The 12816-nt window shown below is 56.8% G+C and overlaps 1 protein-coding gene across 1 annotated transcript; it reads left to right on the top strand.

The window, feature by feature from the left end:
* The first annotated feature begins 252 nt into the window (after positions 1 to 252).
* Positions 253 to 12370, top strand: PYGM (glycogen phosphorylase, muscle associated). Its single transcript, XM_043451668.1, has 20 exons — positions 253 to 844; positions 1907 to 2008; positions 2096 to 2174; positions 2259 to 2362; positions 2738 to 2869; positions 4345 to 4456; positions 4543 to 4625; positions 5000 to 5143; positions 5462 to 5554; positions 5799 to 5945; positions 6080 to 6243; positions 6566 to 6680; positions 7216 to 7317; positions 7661 to 7808; positions 8112 to 8170; positions 8297 to 8438; positions 8882 to 9089; positions 11425 to 11559; positions 11770 to 11836; positions 11950 to 12370. Exons 1-20 carry the CDS (start codon positions 602 to 604, stop codon positions 12097 to 12099), a joined length of 2529 nt encoding a protein of 842 aa, XP_043307603.1. The 5' UTR covers positions 253 to 601; the 3' UTR covers positions 12100 to 12370.
* The last annotated feature ends 446 nt before the right edge of the window (positions 12371 to 12816 follow it).

Genomic DNA, 12816 nt, shown 5'->3' with positions numbered 1-12816 from the left:
TGACCAGAGAGCATCCCGCCCGTGGTGTGCAGCCTATTGTGTGAAAGTTGAGAACCGAAGCCAAGCTGCTGTGCTGGAGGCTGGGCCTCCCGACACCTGCCCTCTTTGACAGCCTCCTCGGCCTCTCCAAGGAGCCCTGATTGAGGGCCCACAGTCAGGCCCCATCCTTCATCCATAACCCGAATTCAGGGCAGCCTCGGCCAAAGTCACAGCCGAGTCGCTCCAGGTAAGTCTCGGGCCTCTGGAGCCAGCACTCTGCCTGCTGCATCCTGACTCCGACCCTGCACAAGGCCGGCCGGGGGACAGAAGACAGCAGGCCCCAGTGCCAGTGTGCGAGAGGCCTGGAGGAAGTGGGTCAGTGCAGGGCTGCGAGGGAGCCAGGCTGGCCCTGGCCCTGCCCTGCCCCTCCTCTCCTCCGCTCACCCCAAAATAGCTCCCTGAGGAGCCGGGCCAAGACCCTCCCATCGAGGGAGGGGGTGGGGCAAGCTGCCCGGAGCCAGGCTTTAAAGCACCAGCCGGCCGGGGATCTCCACTCCCTGGTTGGAGGCACCGCTCAGGCCGCCCGTCTGCACAAGCCAGTCCGGCCCACCCTCTCGCAGCCATGTCCCGGCCCCTGACAGACCAGGAGAAGAGAAAGCAGATCAGTGTGCGTGGCCTGGCCGGTGTGGAGAATGTGACCGAGCTGAAGAAGAACTTCAACCGTCACCTACACTTCACCCTCGTGAAAGACCGCAATGTGGCCACCCCGCGAGACTACTACTTCGCGCTGGCCTACACGGTGCGCGACCACCTCGTGGGCCGCTGGATCCGCACGCAGCAGCACTACTATGAGAAGGACCCCAAGGTGCGGCTTGGGGCACCCCGGGTGGGGAGTGGGCTAGGGGCCCTGCCTGGGGGCAGGGAGATCTGGACCAAGTTGACCGGCCCCTCCCGGGGTCAGGACTTCCTGCAGCAAAAGAAAGGGTGCCTCCAGGCTCCTGAGGTTGGATGATTCAGGGGTGCCAGGTGCAATGGGTGCTGGGACCCATTCTCCCAGGGGGAGAAACCTGGAGAGAGAGGCCGCTCAGGGGCCTCGGGTCAGGTAGGCTGGTTGCAAAGGCTCAGCTCTCAGTCAGAGAATGGAGAAGCTGCTGGGGGTGAGCGGGAAGACCCTGCAGCCTGGGCTGGATCCTAAGTGGAAGGACATTCTACCTAACGCGTGTGTGGTGTGCTGGTGTGCCGGGTGGGGCACAGCTGGGGTGGCGAGATCAAGTGTCTGTTGGGGTCACTGGTAAATGTCAGCAACCTAACACTGCTGGGCAAGGGTGGGGGAGGGGTGGGGCGGGGACCCAGGAAACCAGGAGACCGGGCACCATCAGCATCCTGGATACTAGAGTCTCTCCGCCCCCCTTCTTGGGACTGAGGCTTGAGGGCCAAGGGGAGCTGGGCACTGCAAGGAAGGGAGATGGCCGACTCTAGCCCTGAGTCATTGTGTGACCTTGAGCCAATGACTTCTGTCTCTGGGCCTGGTCTCCCCTTTTCGGGAGCACTTGGTGGTGCTTCCCTGTGTCCTGACTTCCTGATGGGCTCTTGGCAGGACTGCGGGCGAAGGAAGGGGTTCCCAGCTCTCCTAAGCACGTCAGCCCCCTGAGGTGGATATGGCCCCATTTTTCAGATGAAGAAACTGAGGCTCAGAGAAGAAAAGTGATTTGTCCAAAGTCAGAAGAAATGCTGGGACCAGTATCTTACCTGCTGGGTCCCAAAGCCTGAGAAGGCAGGCAAACTGGAGGCAGGGCTGGAACCCACTGGGGCCTAGGAGTGGGGCAGGTGGTATGAGAGGTGCAGGCCCAACTGGGCCTGGCTGAATGTCAGGGGGGTGGCCTTGACCCTCCTTCCCCTACCCCTCCCCGTCTGTTTCTCCGGACAGAGGATCTACTACCTGTCTCTGGAATTCTACATGGGCCGGACGCTGCAAAACACCATGGTGAACCTGGCGTTGGAGAACGCCTGTGACGAGGCCACCTACCAGGTGTGTAGGGGTGGGCGAGCCTTCAGGATTGGGGGATTGACCTGTTGGCCCTTGGCCCTGACTTCTGTTATACCCTCCCACCTCTAGCTGGGCCTGGACATGGAGGAGCTGGAGGAAATCGAGGAGGACGCAGGGCTGGGCAACGGGGGCCTGGGCCGGCTGGCGGGTAAGTGAGCGGGGTGCCAGGGGACTGGACAAAAGTGTTCCTTTGGGTTGGGTCTCTGACATCCACCTCCGTGCACACCCCTAGCCTGCTTTCTGGACTCAATGGCAACACTGGGCCTGGCTGCCTATGGCTACGGGATCCGCTATGAGTTTGGGATTTTTAACCAGAAGATCTCTGGGGGTTGGCAGGTGAGTGACCTTGGGCCCTGACCTTGTGGTTATAATGAAGATGGCTATTTGTTCGTTCATCTGCACATAGATCCCAAAGCAGTCCCAGCCTGGGTGGAGAGCATCCTTGCCCCTTCTCCCTGGCCCCAAGCCAGCTGTCAGCTGCTGGGATAGGAGGTCCATGGCTGTAGAATGTCTCAGACTCTTATACACACACCGAGCCCCCGTGGATCTTCCACCAGACTAGGGGCCCACCTACCCCAGAGCCGGTCATTCACGCCCTCCCTGTATAGGGCACACCAGGGCTGCGGGCTCCTGCTATACCCACCACCTGCTGTGGTGTGAGCCTGGCTCTGACTCTGCCTTCCTTTCTCCCCTGACCCGCCTGCGGTTCAGATGGAGGAGGCTGATGACTGGCTTCGCTACGGCAACCCCTGGGAGAAAGCCCGCCCCGAGTTCACGCTGCCGGTGCACTTCTATGGCCGAGTGGAACACACCAGCCAGGGGGCCAAGTGGGTGGACACACAGGTGAGGGGGAAGCCAGGGAGCAGGGGGAAGATCTAGTGAGGCGGGGGGAGGAGGAGTAGAGGTTCTGGAGGAAACAGGGAGACACAAAGAAAGAGCCTGGAAGCTACTGGACCGAGTGCTATTTGGTAACGGAGGCCACAGAGGAGTTAAGTGACTTACTTGAGGTCACACAGCTGGAACCCAGAGAGGCTGGAGACAGGGTCACAGGGGAGCCAGACCACGTGAAGAGCTGGGAGGAGGAGGACACTGCCCTGCTCTACCACTGCTCCTCGCCTGACCTGCCTCCTCTCCACCCAAAATAATCACAGACTCTCAGCTCCCCTGCATGTCTGAGCTCGGGGCTTGATGGGAAATAAACCAACAGCCCAAAAAGGGGGACAGGAGACAAAACTAAAGCCTAGGAAGGGCAAATGACATGTTCAAGGGCATAGAGCAGGTCGGCGGGAGCCTACCGCTAACCCAGGTGTCCAAACCCCGGCTCTGCCACCAGTCCTTCTGCTGTGGCTGCAGCTCACCGGCCTCCAGACGGCTGACAGCAACCTCGAGGCTTTCGGAACCGGGAGTTTGTTCCGCTCTCATCCACGCTAAGGTCCCGCTGGGCTCCGGCCGTCCTCCTAGCTGTATGCTCTTCGGCCAGTCCATCGCCTCTCTGAGCTGCAGCATTTGCTCTGCTCCAGTCAGGGGCTACTTATTGCTGGGGAGGGAGGTGTGGCTGCACCCCTTTCTCTGTGGTAGCTGGCAGTTATTGGCAGCAATTATTGATGTTTGCGGGCTTTTCCAGTGGCTCAGTGGTAAAGACTGCTTGCAATGCAGGAGAACGGGTTCGATCCCTGGGTTTGGAAGATCCCCTAGAGGGAGGCATGGCAACCCACTCCAGTATTCTTGCCTGGAGAATCCCATGGACAGAGAAGCCTGGTGGACTACAGTCCATAGGGTTGCAAAAAGTTGGACACAACTCAGAGACTTAGCATTCAGCACGCATGCACATTGATGTTTGCTAATTGTGGGAGGTGGGGCCAGCATTAGTCACTGCTAATTAGCCCCGTGGTTAACCTTTGGATGGACTTGACCTCTCTGAGCCCCTCAACCAGGCCCCATGATCCCCCAGTCCTTCCAGGAGTCCAGAGGGTCCTCTAGGTTGTGCTCAGGCCAGGTGGCCAACGCATCCCCACCATGGCAGAGCAGCCACCAACAGAGGCCCACCTTGGTCTCTGAGCTCATTCCTGCCTCCTCCTGGAATCCTGACAACAGCCCAGCAAGGAGGGCCGGCAGGGGTGTGGGGAGGCACTGGGATGTCCTCTCTTTATGGCCGAGGCCCAGAGAGGTTGGTAGGGTTGCTTGTGGTCCAGAGTTGGGACTGGAACCAGGGGTTGGGGGTTGGTGGAGCGCAGGGACAAAGCATGCAGTTCCAGCTCTCAGGGCCTCTTAGACACAGCAGATGCCCACCTCTTAACCACAGGCTGGGTGTCCCACAGGTGGTGTTGGCCATGCCTTACGACACGCCCGTGCCTGGCTACCGCAACAACGTCGTCAATACCATGCGCCTGTGGTCTGCCAAAGCCCCCAATGACTTCAACCTCAAGGACTGTGAGTTCAGCCGGAGTCAGCAGCCCCCTCCCATTGTGGCCCCCCCTCGACCCAAGCCTGACCCTGTTCCCACTTTTGTCCCTTAGTCAATGTGGGTGGCTACATCCAGGCTGTGCTGGACCGCAACCTGGCTGAGAACATCTCTCGGGTCCTATACCCCAACGACAACGTATGTTACCCCCTGGGCTGGGGACAGGAAGCCAGAGTGCGCGGGAGAGGGCAGGAGGGGGAGTGACACCTGCTGGTGCCCTAGTCACACTCAGGGCATTTTGCTGGCCCCTTAGTGTCCTGTGCTTCCCCCCAGTTCTTTAAGTGTGAGGATGCTTGGATCCGGGGGTGTAGCCCTCCCTCCTGACCCAACTGCATTGCTGCTTCTTGGCGGAGAAAGACTCTTGGGTCCCTGAGGTGGAGCAGTTCAGGGCTCAGGAATCTCGGGGAGGGCTCAGGAATCTCGGGGTGGGTGGGAGTCTCTCCTGGCCACGCCCACGCAGTGTTAGACCACGCCCACCACCTTGACTCCACCCCACCTCTCCCTGTCCTCAGTTCTTTGAGGGGAAGGAGCTGCGGCTGAAGCAGGAGTACTTCGTAGTGGCTGCCACGCTCCAGGACATCATCCGCCGCTTCAAGTCCTCCAAGTTTGGCTGCCTCGACCCTGTGCGCACCAACTTCGATGCCTTCCCGGATAAGGTACCAGGCCCCAGGGAGGGTCGGTCTCTACACCTCCTGTGAGTGGTGCCTTCCCTCCCACCTCCAGCCTCAGCTTGCAACGCCCATTTTATAGATGAGGAGGTGGAGGCTGGGGGTGGGTGTGAGGGTTATCTGCTTGAGAATCCTCTGTATAATCCACTCTCCTCTCCCTCCTGCTCCACAGCTGCTCCCATGAGGGCCTCCACCTAGAGAACCACAAGGGGCCTTGGGCAGGGGGTGCTCAGTAGGGGCAAAGGACAGTGACCATAGTCTTGGGCCCAGATTGACTGCAACCGCCCTCCACCCCCCCCCCCCCAGGTGGCCATCCAGCTCAATGACACCCACCCCTCCTTGGCCATCCCTGAGCTGATGAGGATTCTGGTGGACCAGGAGCGACTGGAGTGGGAAAAGGTAGGCTTCGGGGCCCTCCCCCACTCCTGCCTCACCCTCTCCATCTCAGGGTTCCCTTCCCACTCTGGGGAGGAGATAGATGTGGGTGGAGCCCCCACTGAACACGGTGGTGTGAGGCCCAGAGGCGGGTGTCCTAGAACCTGGCCTGGCAGCGGCAGGGCTGGGGCTCTTGGCTGCACAGTGTGTGTGGAGAGCCTTCCGGCTTAAGCCCCGGGGGCTCCTGCCTCCCCATCCCACCTGTCAGGCATGGGAAGTGACTGTGAAGACTTGTGCCTACACCAACCACACGGTGCTGCCCGAGGCCCTGGAGCGCTGGCCTGTGCACCTCATAGAGACCCTGCTGCCGCGGCACCTCCAGATCATCTATGAGATCAACCAGCGCTTCCTTAACGTGAGTGGAGAAGGCCTGGGGTGGAGGGTGGGGGCGTGGAGGGCCTGGTGAAGTCTATGGGCGGAGATCTGGGGGTAGGGTCTGGGGACCGGTGTTCTGGGTCCCCGTCCTAGCTCTGGTCTCCCCCGGCACAGCGGGTGGCGGCCGCGTTCCCAGGGGATGTAGACAGACTGCGGCGCATGTCGCTGGTGGAGGAGGGCGCGGTGAAGCGCATCAACATGGCACACCTGTGCATTGCCGGGTCTCATGCCGTCAATGGTGTGGCTCGCATCCACTCGGAGATCCTCAAGAAGACCATGTGAGACCCGCTCCCCAGACTCTGCCCCTCCAGCTGGGCCCCTCCCCTCCCACTGTGCCCCGCCCCTCCAGCTGGGCCCCGCCCACTGCCCGGTACTGGCCTCTCAGAGCCGCCCTCTGCTGGCCCCTTCCACAGTAGCACGGCTCTTACAAGGGTCATAGGCTTGCTATCCGGTCCAGTCCCGTTCTGGGATGTCCACTCTTACACACAGCATCCCCCTTCACCTCCAGGACCCTTTCATCAAGAAATCAGGGTAGGGGCCCCAGGGAGAAGACCCTCATTCCACAGGGGTGACTGATGACCTTCCAACCCTATCCTGTAGCTTCAAGGACTTCTACGAGCTGGAGCCTCATAAATTCCAGAATAAGACCAATGGGATCACCCCTCGGCGCTGGTTGGTTATGTGTAACCCTGGGCTGGCAGAAGTCATTGCTGAGGTGAGAAGTCATGTATGGCCAGTAGGGGTCAACACAGTCACTGCAGGCTGCAGCCGGGTGTGGCTGTGTATGTGGTTCACTGTAGGGCGCCCAGTTGAGGGCTGAAATCCATCCTGCGCTGCATTCCCAAGCCTTGCATGTGTCTGGAGGAGGGAAACCATCTTTTTATGTGAGCTAATGGAGGCCCTGGCTGTGAAGGTCAACCTGAGGAAGTTCATAGCCTGATGGAGGGTTATCAGCAGGTCACATCTTAAGTAAGACCAGAAAGGGGCAGAGATTGCAGGCCCTCGAAGTTACTGCCTGTCAGAGGAAAAGGCCAGGATGAGGGTCTGTGGGGGTCAGATGGGCGTCAGCCATCCGAGCTCAAGGTCAGGAAGGAAGGAAAGATGTGTGGACATGCCCTACCCCCCAGGTGGGAGGCTGCAGAAGAAGGCACTGTCTGCAGTGGACTGTGCTTGTTTGACCTGGAAAAGGACCCCTTTGTGAAGGAGGACGGGGGAGGCCATGGGCCTAACTGAGCGCCATCTCCCTACAGCGCATTGGAGAGGAATACATCGCTGACCTGGATCAGCTACGCAAACTGCTCTCCTACGTGGACGATGAATCCTTTATCCGGGATGTGGCCAAAGTGAAGCAGGTGAGGAGCAGCGCTGCAACCTGGGACAGACACCTGTGCTGGGGCCAGAGTGGAGAGTGCTGGAGGGGCTGGATGTCCAGGTCAGGAATGGCCCATGGAGCCCTTCTCTCCTGCAACCTCAGGCCATGGTAGAAGTTGCCTGGAATCAGTCCATGGTGGGAAGGCATCATCTGACCTCACTGAAAGACTGCTGACGTTGCTTAGCAATGTCTGTCCTGATGCAGGAGTGGATGAAGGTGGCAAGGGGGCCTTCTATCCTCACCTTCCTGGGAAGGAAATGAGACTGTAGGATTTCCTGAGGCTGAGGCCTATTGGTGAGCTCTTCCCCCTCTCCTGCCTTCAGGAAAACAAGTTAAAGTTCTCTGCGTACCTGGAGAAGGAATACAAAGTCCACATCAACCCCAACTCGCTCTTTGATATCCAGGTGAAGCGGATTCACGAATATAAACGCCAGCTCCTCAACTGCCTCCATGTCATCACACTGTACAACCGTAAGTGGCAGGCTTCCCTCTGGCTCCTGTTCCTGCCTCTGTGTATCTCCCAGCGTACCACATACTTCTCCATCCACATCTCCTTTGGACTCAGGGCAACTCTTGGGACACAGAATTATCCCATTTCACAGATGGGCAAACCGAGGCTCAGAGAGGGGGGACATGACAGATATGAGGTCACCAACCCAGCCCAAGTCAGGCCTACTATCGCCCAGCCCAGTCCTGGCTGGCTGGATGCCATCAGGTGCTACAGCCCAGAGAGAAAACCTGGCCCACTCACTGGATCCCTCTGTTTCTCCATAGGTATCAAGAAGGAACCCAATAAGTTTTTTGTGCCTCGGACTGTGATGATTGGAGGGAAGGTGAGAGGCCGAGCCCAGATCATGGCTGTGGTCCTTTGATATCCAGGTTGAGGTCAGCTTGGTTGGGTTGCAGGATGGGGGTAGGAGGCCAGGCCGTGGAGCTGACCCCAAACTGTGCCCCCACAGGCCGCCCCTGGGTACCATATGGCCAAGATGATCATCAAACTCATCACAGCCATTGGGGATGTGGTCAACCATGACCCGGTGGTGGGAGACCGCCTCCGCGTGATCTTCCTGGAGAACTACCGAGTCTCGCTGGCTGAGAAAGGTAGGGTGCCGCCAGTAGGGACCCTAGGGAAGCTCTGATGAGTTCAGTCCCTGGAAGAGATATTAATCTCCTCTTCCTGGGGTACTGGTACTTTAAAGAAGAATCTGGAGAGGACAATACTCAAATCATGAGGATGTTCCCTTAGTGGTGGAATGTCATGCAATATGGGATGAAATTATAGGGGAGAGGGGTCTCAGTAGTGCCCTTCAAATCACACAGTGGAGCTGGGGGGGTGGGAGGAGTCCAGGTTAGATCCCAGATGTTCAAGAATCAACAAGAGGTGGGGAGAGGTCAGTGAGAAGGAGACAGTTGGTGAAGACTGGAGGGCTGGTGGGAGGGAACTCTAAATCTGGCCAGGCCTGGGACCAGACTAACTTCAGAGCCTCCAGCTGACAGGGGGGCTCTTCCTGGAGCTGAGCGTGTCCCCTGCTGTCACCCCGCAGTGATCCCGGCCGCTGACCTCTCCGAGCAGATCTCTACTGCAGGCACTGAAGCGTCAGGCACTGGCAACATGAAGTTCATGCTCAACGGGGCTCTGACCATTGGCACCATGGATGGGGCCAACGTGGAGATGGCAGAAGAGGCAGGAGAGGAGAACTTCTTCATCTTCGGCATGCGGGTGGAGGACGTGGAAAGGCTTGACCAGAGAGGGTATGGGCTGCAGAGTTCATAGTCCATGGGCAGGAGGCCCCAAGGTGGGACTGCTGGAGGGTAGAGCTGGGAGTGAGAGGCTCAACCGGGAAGGCTGGTCCGGGATGCGCAAGGTCTTTTTTTTAATTTATTTGGCTGCCTTGGGTCTTAGTTGCAGCATGTGGGATCTTGGTTGCGTCATGTCATGTGGGATCTTTTGTTGTAGTGCACGAACTCTCTAGACTCTCTAGTTGTGTTTCGAGGGCTTGCTTGCTCTGAGGCTTGTGGGATCTTAATTCCCCAACCAGGGATCAAACCTGCGTCCCCGCCATTGCAGGGTGGATTCTTAACCTCTGGACCACCAGGGAAGTCCCAGTACAAGGTCTTAGTTATGGCCATCACAAGTCTAGAAAACTTTTGAGATAGCATAACAAATAAGATGAATGAAATGAGAAAAGACAGAAGTAACACAGAGCTGAAGGAAAAGGGAGAGAAAATAATACCCACCCAAATTAATAATATCATTTCTGGAATTGAGAGTAAAATGAAATTCTCAGCTCCCTGGCAGCCATGGCAAAAAGGGAAACATGAGTACAGTAGTTATACCTGGGCTTGTGGTCAGAAATGCAGATCTTCAGAGATGATCTTCCTGGCATTACATTTTTAACATTTTACTTTAAAATATGATTTTTTTTTTCTTAGCATAGAAGCAGTCCATGCTCATTAATTGGAAAAATACAAAGCTACAGAGAAGAAAACAACTGTTGTTCATAATCTCATCCCCCAGATTTAAAGTCACAGTTTTCTTTTTCTTCATGTATTTATATGTGTGTGTGTATATATATATATATGGTTTTTAAAAAATTTAATTTTTTGGCTGCACCGTGCTGCATGTGGGATCTTAGTTCCCTGACCAGGGGTAGAACCAGTGTCCCCTGCATTGGGAGCATGGAGTCAACCACTGGATCACCAGGGAAGTCCCTATGTAGTTTTTAAAAGTTGGAAAGTATGTACAATATTGAATCCTATTATCTTAACATTGGTGAAGCATTTTCTATGTCATAGTCTTTCAAATATTTTAAATGTTTGTATAGCATTCCATCCTATGGATATACCATACTTATTTAACTAATTCCATATGGTTGGACATGAAGGTTGATTTTCCTCATTTGTTAGTATAAATGTCCCTTTGATGACCAATCTTTTACACTGATGTCCACATCTCTGATTATTTCCTTAAGATAATTATTGTGCTTGCTATGTGCTAAGTCGCTTCAGTCACATCCGACTCTTGTGACCCTATAGACTGTAGCCTGCCAGGTTCCTCTGTCCATGGAGTTCTGTAGGCAAGCATACTAGAGTGAGTTGCCATGCCCTTCTCCAGGGGACCTTCCCGACTCAAGGATCAAACCATTGTCTCCTGTGTCTCCCTCACTGCACACAGATTCTTGACTGCTGAGTCACTGGGGAAGCCCAAGATAATTATTAGAAGGGGATATTTCTGAGTCAAAAAAGTATGTGTTCTTAAAGCTCCTGATACACATTGTCAAATTGTTTCCGAGAAAGTTGGTACCAGTTTACACTCAGCTTACAAGAGCGGGCACTAAATATTAAGAAGAATCTCTCCTGTGGGGCTTGACTAGAAAGTTCAGACTTGGTCCTTTGGACAAGAGGGAAATGTGAAATGTTTTAAGCAAAGTCCAACATGTTCAGAACTAGACTCCAAACAGACACTTTTGGCTGCAGGATGGAGGCTCGACTGGAGAAAGGAATGTCCAGTTGGGGGAACAGTGTGGGGCTGGCACCAGACGGCAGGGGGAGTCCCCTACAGCAGGCCAGTGCTGGGGACGGGGGTTAGGGACACTGTTGAGGAGGAGGCCATGGTTTCTGGTTGGAAGAGGGGAGGGAAGGAGATGAAACTGGTCTGGAGAGATTTGAACCTGGGTGGCTTGGGGAGTGATTGTGCTGCCCTAGGAAGTCGTTGGGTAGGAAGTAGTTCCTACCCCAGGGGAGGAAATTTGGTGCCAGGACAGTGATGAGCATGGCTGGACAGTTTGAGTTTAAGGATATTCCTCAGGATGTACCTGTTGGCTCCTCCTGGAGCCTGAAAGTGAGGCCAGGGATGGACTCAGGGGAAGAAAAGCCATTTATGGAGGAAACAGACCTGCTGGGAGACAGTGGTGGCGTATGGGAAGAAGAGTGGAAGGACTTCTGGAGCAAGTGCCGCAGCTGTAGGGAGGACAGTAGCAGGCTGGACCTGAGTTTTCACTCTGGGGCTTGGAACTTCCTGGATATTTGCTGGGGGAGGAGCCAGGAACCCTTTTCCGCGGTGCCGACTATGGCTCTTCCCCCACAGGTACAACGCCCAGGAGTATTATGACCGGATTCCTGAGCTTCGGCTCGTCATTGACCAACTGAGCAGTGGCTTCTTCTCCCCCAAACAGCCTGACCTATTCAAGGACATTGTCAACATGCTCATGCACCATGACCGGTGAGCTGGCGGGCCAGGGACCTGCACACATGGGGTTGTGGGGCTGAATAGGGCTCAGGAGTGGTGGAGAGGCTGGACAGGGCTTTGGGGCAGTTGCGGCCACATTCCTTTGGAAGTAGCATCACTGTCTAGGTCCCCAGGAATCCAATAGGACAGGATAGACTTGGCCCTCGACCCCAGGAGATTCCCCACTTCTCCACTCCCCTCCAGGTTTAAAGTCTTTGCGGATTATGAAGAGTACGTTAAATGCCAGGAGAGAGTCAGTGCCCTGTACAAGGTGAGGGGTCCTGGGCCAGGGGTTGGCAGGGCTTCGGTGGCCCTGGTTGGGATGAGATGGAAGGTGGGGATCCCATCTGCAGAGCAAACCCAGAACTTCCTTGTGGCCTCTAGAACCCGAGAGAATGGACGCGGATGGTGATCCGGAACATAGCTACCTCTGGCAAGTTCTCCAGTGACCGCACCATTGCCCAGTACGCCAGGGAGATCTGGGGCGTGGAGCCGAACCGCCAGCGCATGCCGGCCCCAGATGAGAAGATCTGAGCCTCTAGACCAGACCCAAACCTGCCCCTGAGTCTGTTTGCAGTCGCTTGGGCCAGCTCCAGCTCCTCGTCCAGAGGGTGGGGTGCTGGAGTTAGATCTCTAACCCTCTTCTTGGAACCCCCATTTCCCATCAGCCTCGAGCGCCCAGTGTTCAGCGTGATGAAGGACACTGCTCCCATCCTGTCCTCGGGCTCCCCAGCCCCTCCTGTTTACGGGTCTGACCAACTGCACCCACTCCCCAATAAATTGATTCTCCTGGGGAGCCTCCTTACTCCCCTCTCTGCTGGGAAATATTTTTAGCTCTGGGCGGCACAGCAGCTGCGCAATCACCGTGCCTTAGCCCCAGCCGCGGCAGGTGCATCCCCTCAAAAGGGGGGCGGCCTGTGGGGGTGGGGCCCGGGACTCTCCTGCCGGCTTCCAGACGTCACCCTGCACGCCTCTCCTCCCAGTGCTGTGTCCATACTAGGTCAGCGGCCCGCGAGGCTGGCCGGGGGCGTGGCGTCCGCCCGGGTGGGGCCCACCCGGGACGGGAGCGGGGCCTTAGGCTGAGGCCTCCCGCACCGCCGAAGGAAGATCCACGCTGTCGGGGGGCGGGGCTCAAGAGGGGGAGGAGCCATCGGGTGGTTGGCGCCTTCTTGACTCCGCCCTTAGCCCCGCCCCACTGCGGCGTTTAAGGGTCTCTAAGCAGGTGGCTACGCTAGGTCCAAAGTAAGGGGA

This window comes from Cervus canadensis, chromosome 29 (assembly GCF_019320065.1).
Source record: "Cervus canadensis isolate Bull #8, Minnesota chromosome 29, ASM1932006v1, whole genome shotgun sequence".
NCBI lineage: Eukaryota > Metazoa > Chordata > Mammalia > Artiodactyla > Cervidae > Cervus > Cervus canadensis.
The sequence above is the reverse complement of the archived record's forward strand: the minus strand, read 5'-3'. Positions and strand labels throughout refer to the sequence as shown.

Excerpts from the sequence above, each read along its gene's own strand:
- PYGM (XM_043451668.1), top strand. The coding sequence starts at position 602 with ATGTCCCGGCCCCTGACAGACCAGGAGAAGAGAAAGCAGATCAGTGTG. Across the intron at positions 4,626-4,999 it reads TCCTATACCCCAACGACAAC|TTCTTTGAGGGGAAGGAGCT; the intron begins GTATGTTACCCC and ends CCCTGTCCTCAG. Across the intron at positions 8,171-8,296 it reads CTGTGATGATTGGAGGGAAG|GCCGCCCCTGGGTACCATAT; the intron begins GTGAGAGGCCGA and ends GTGCCCCCACAG.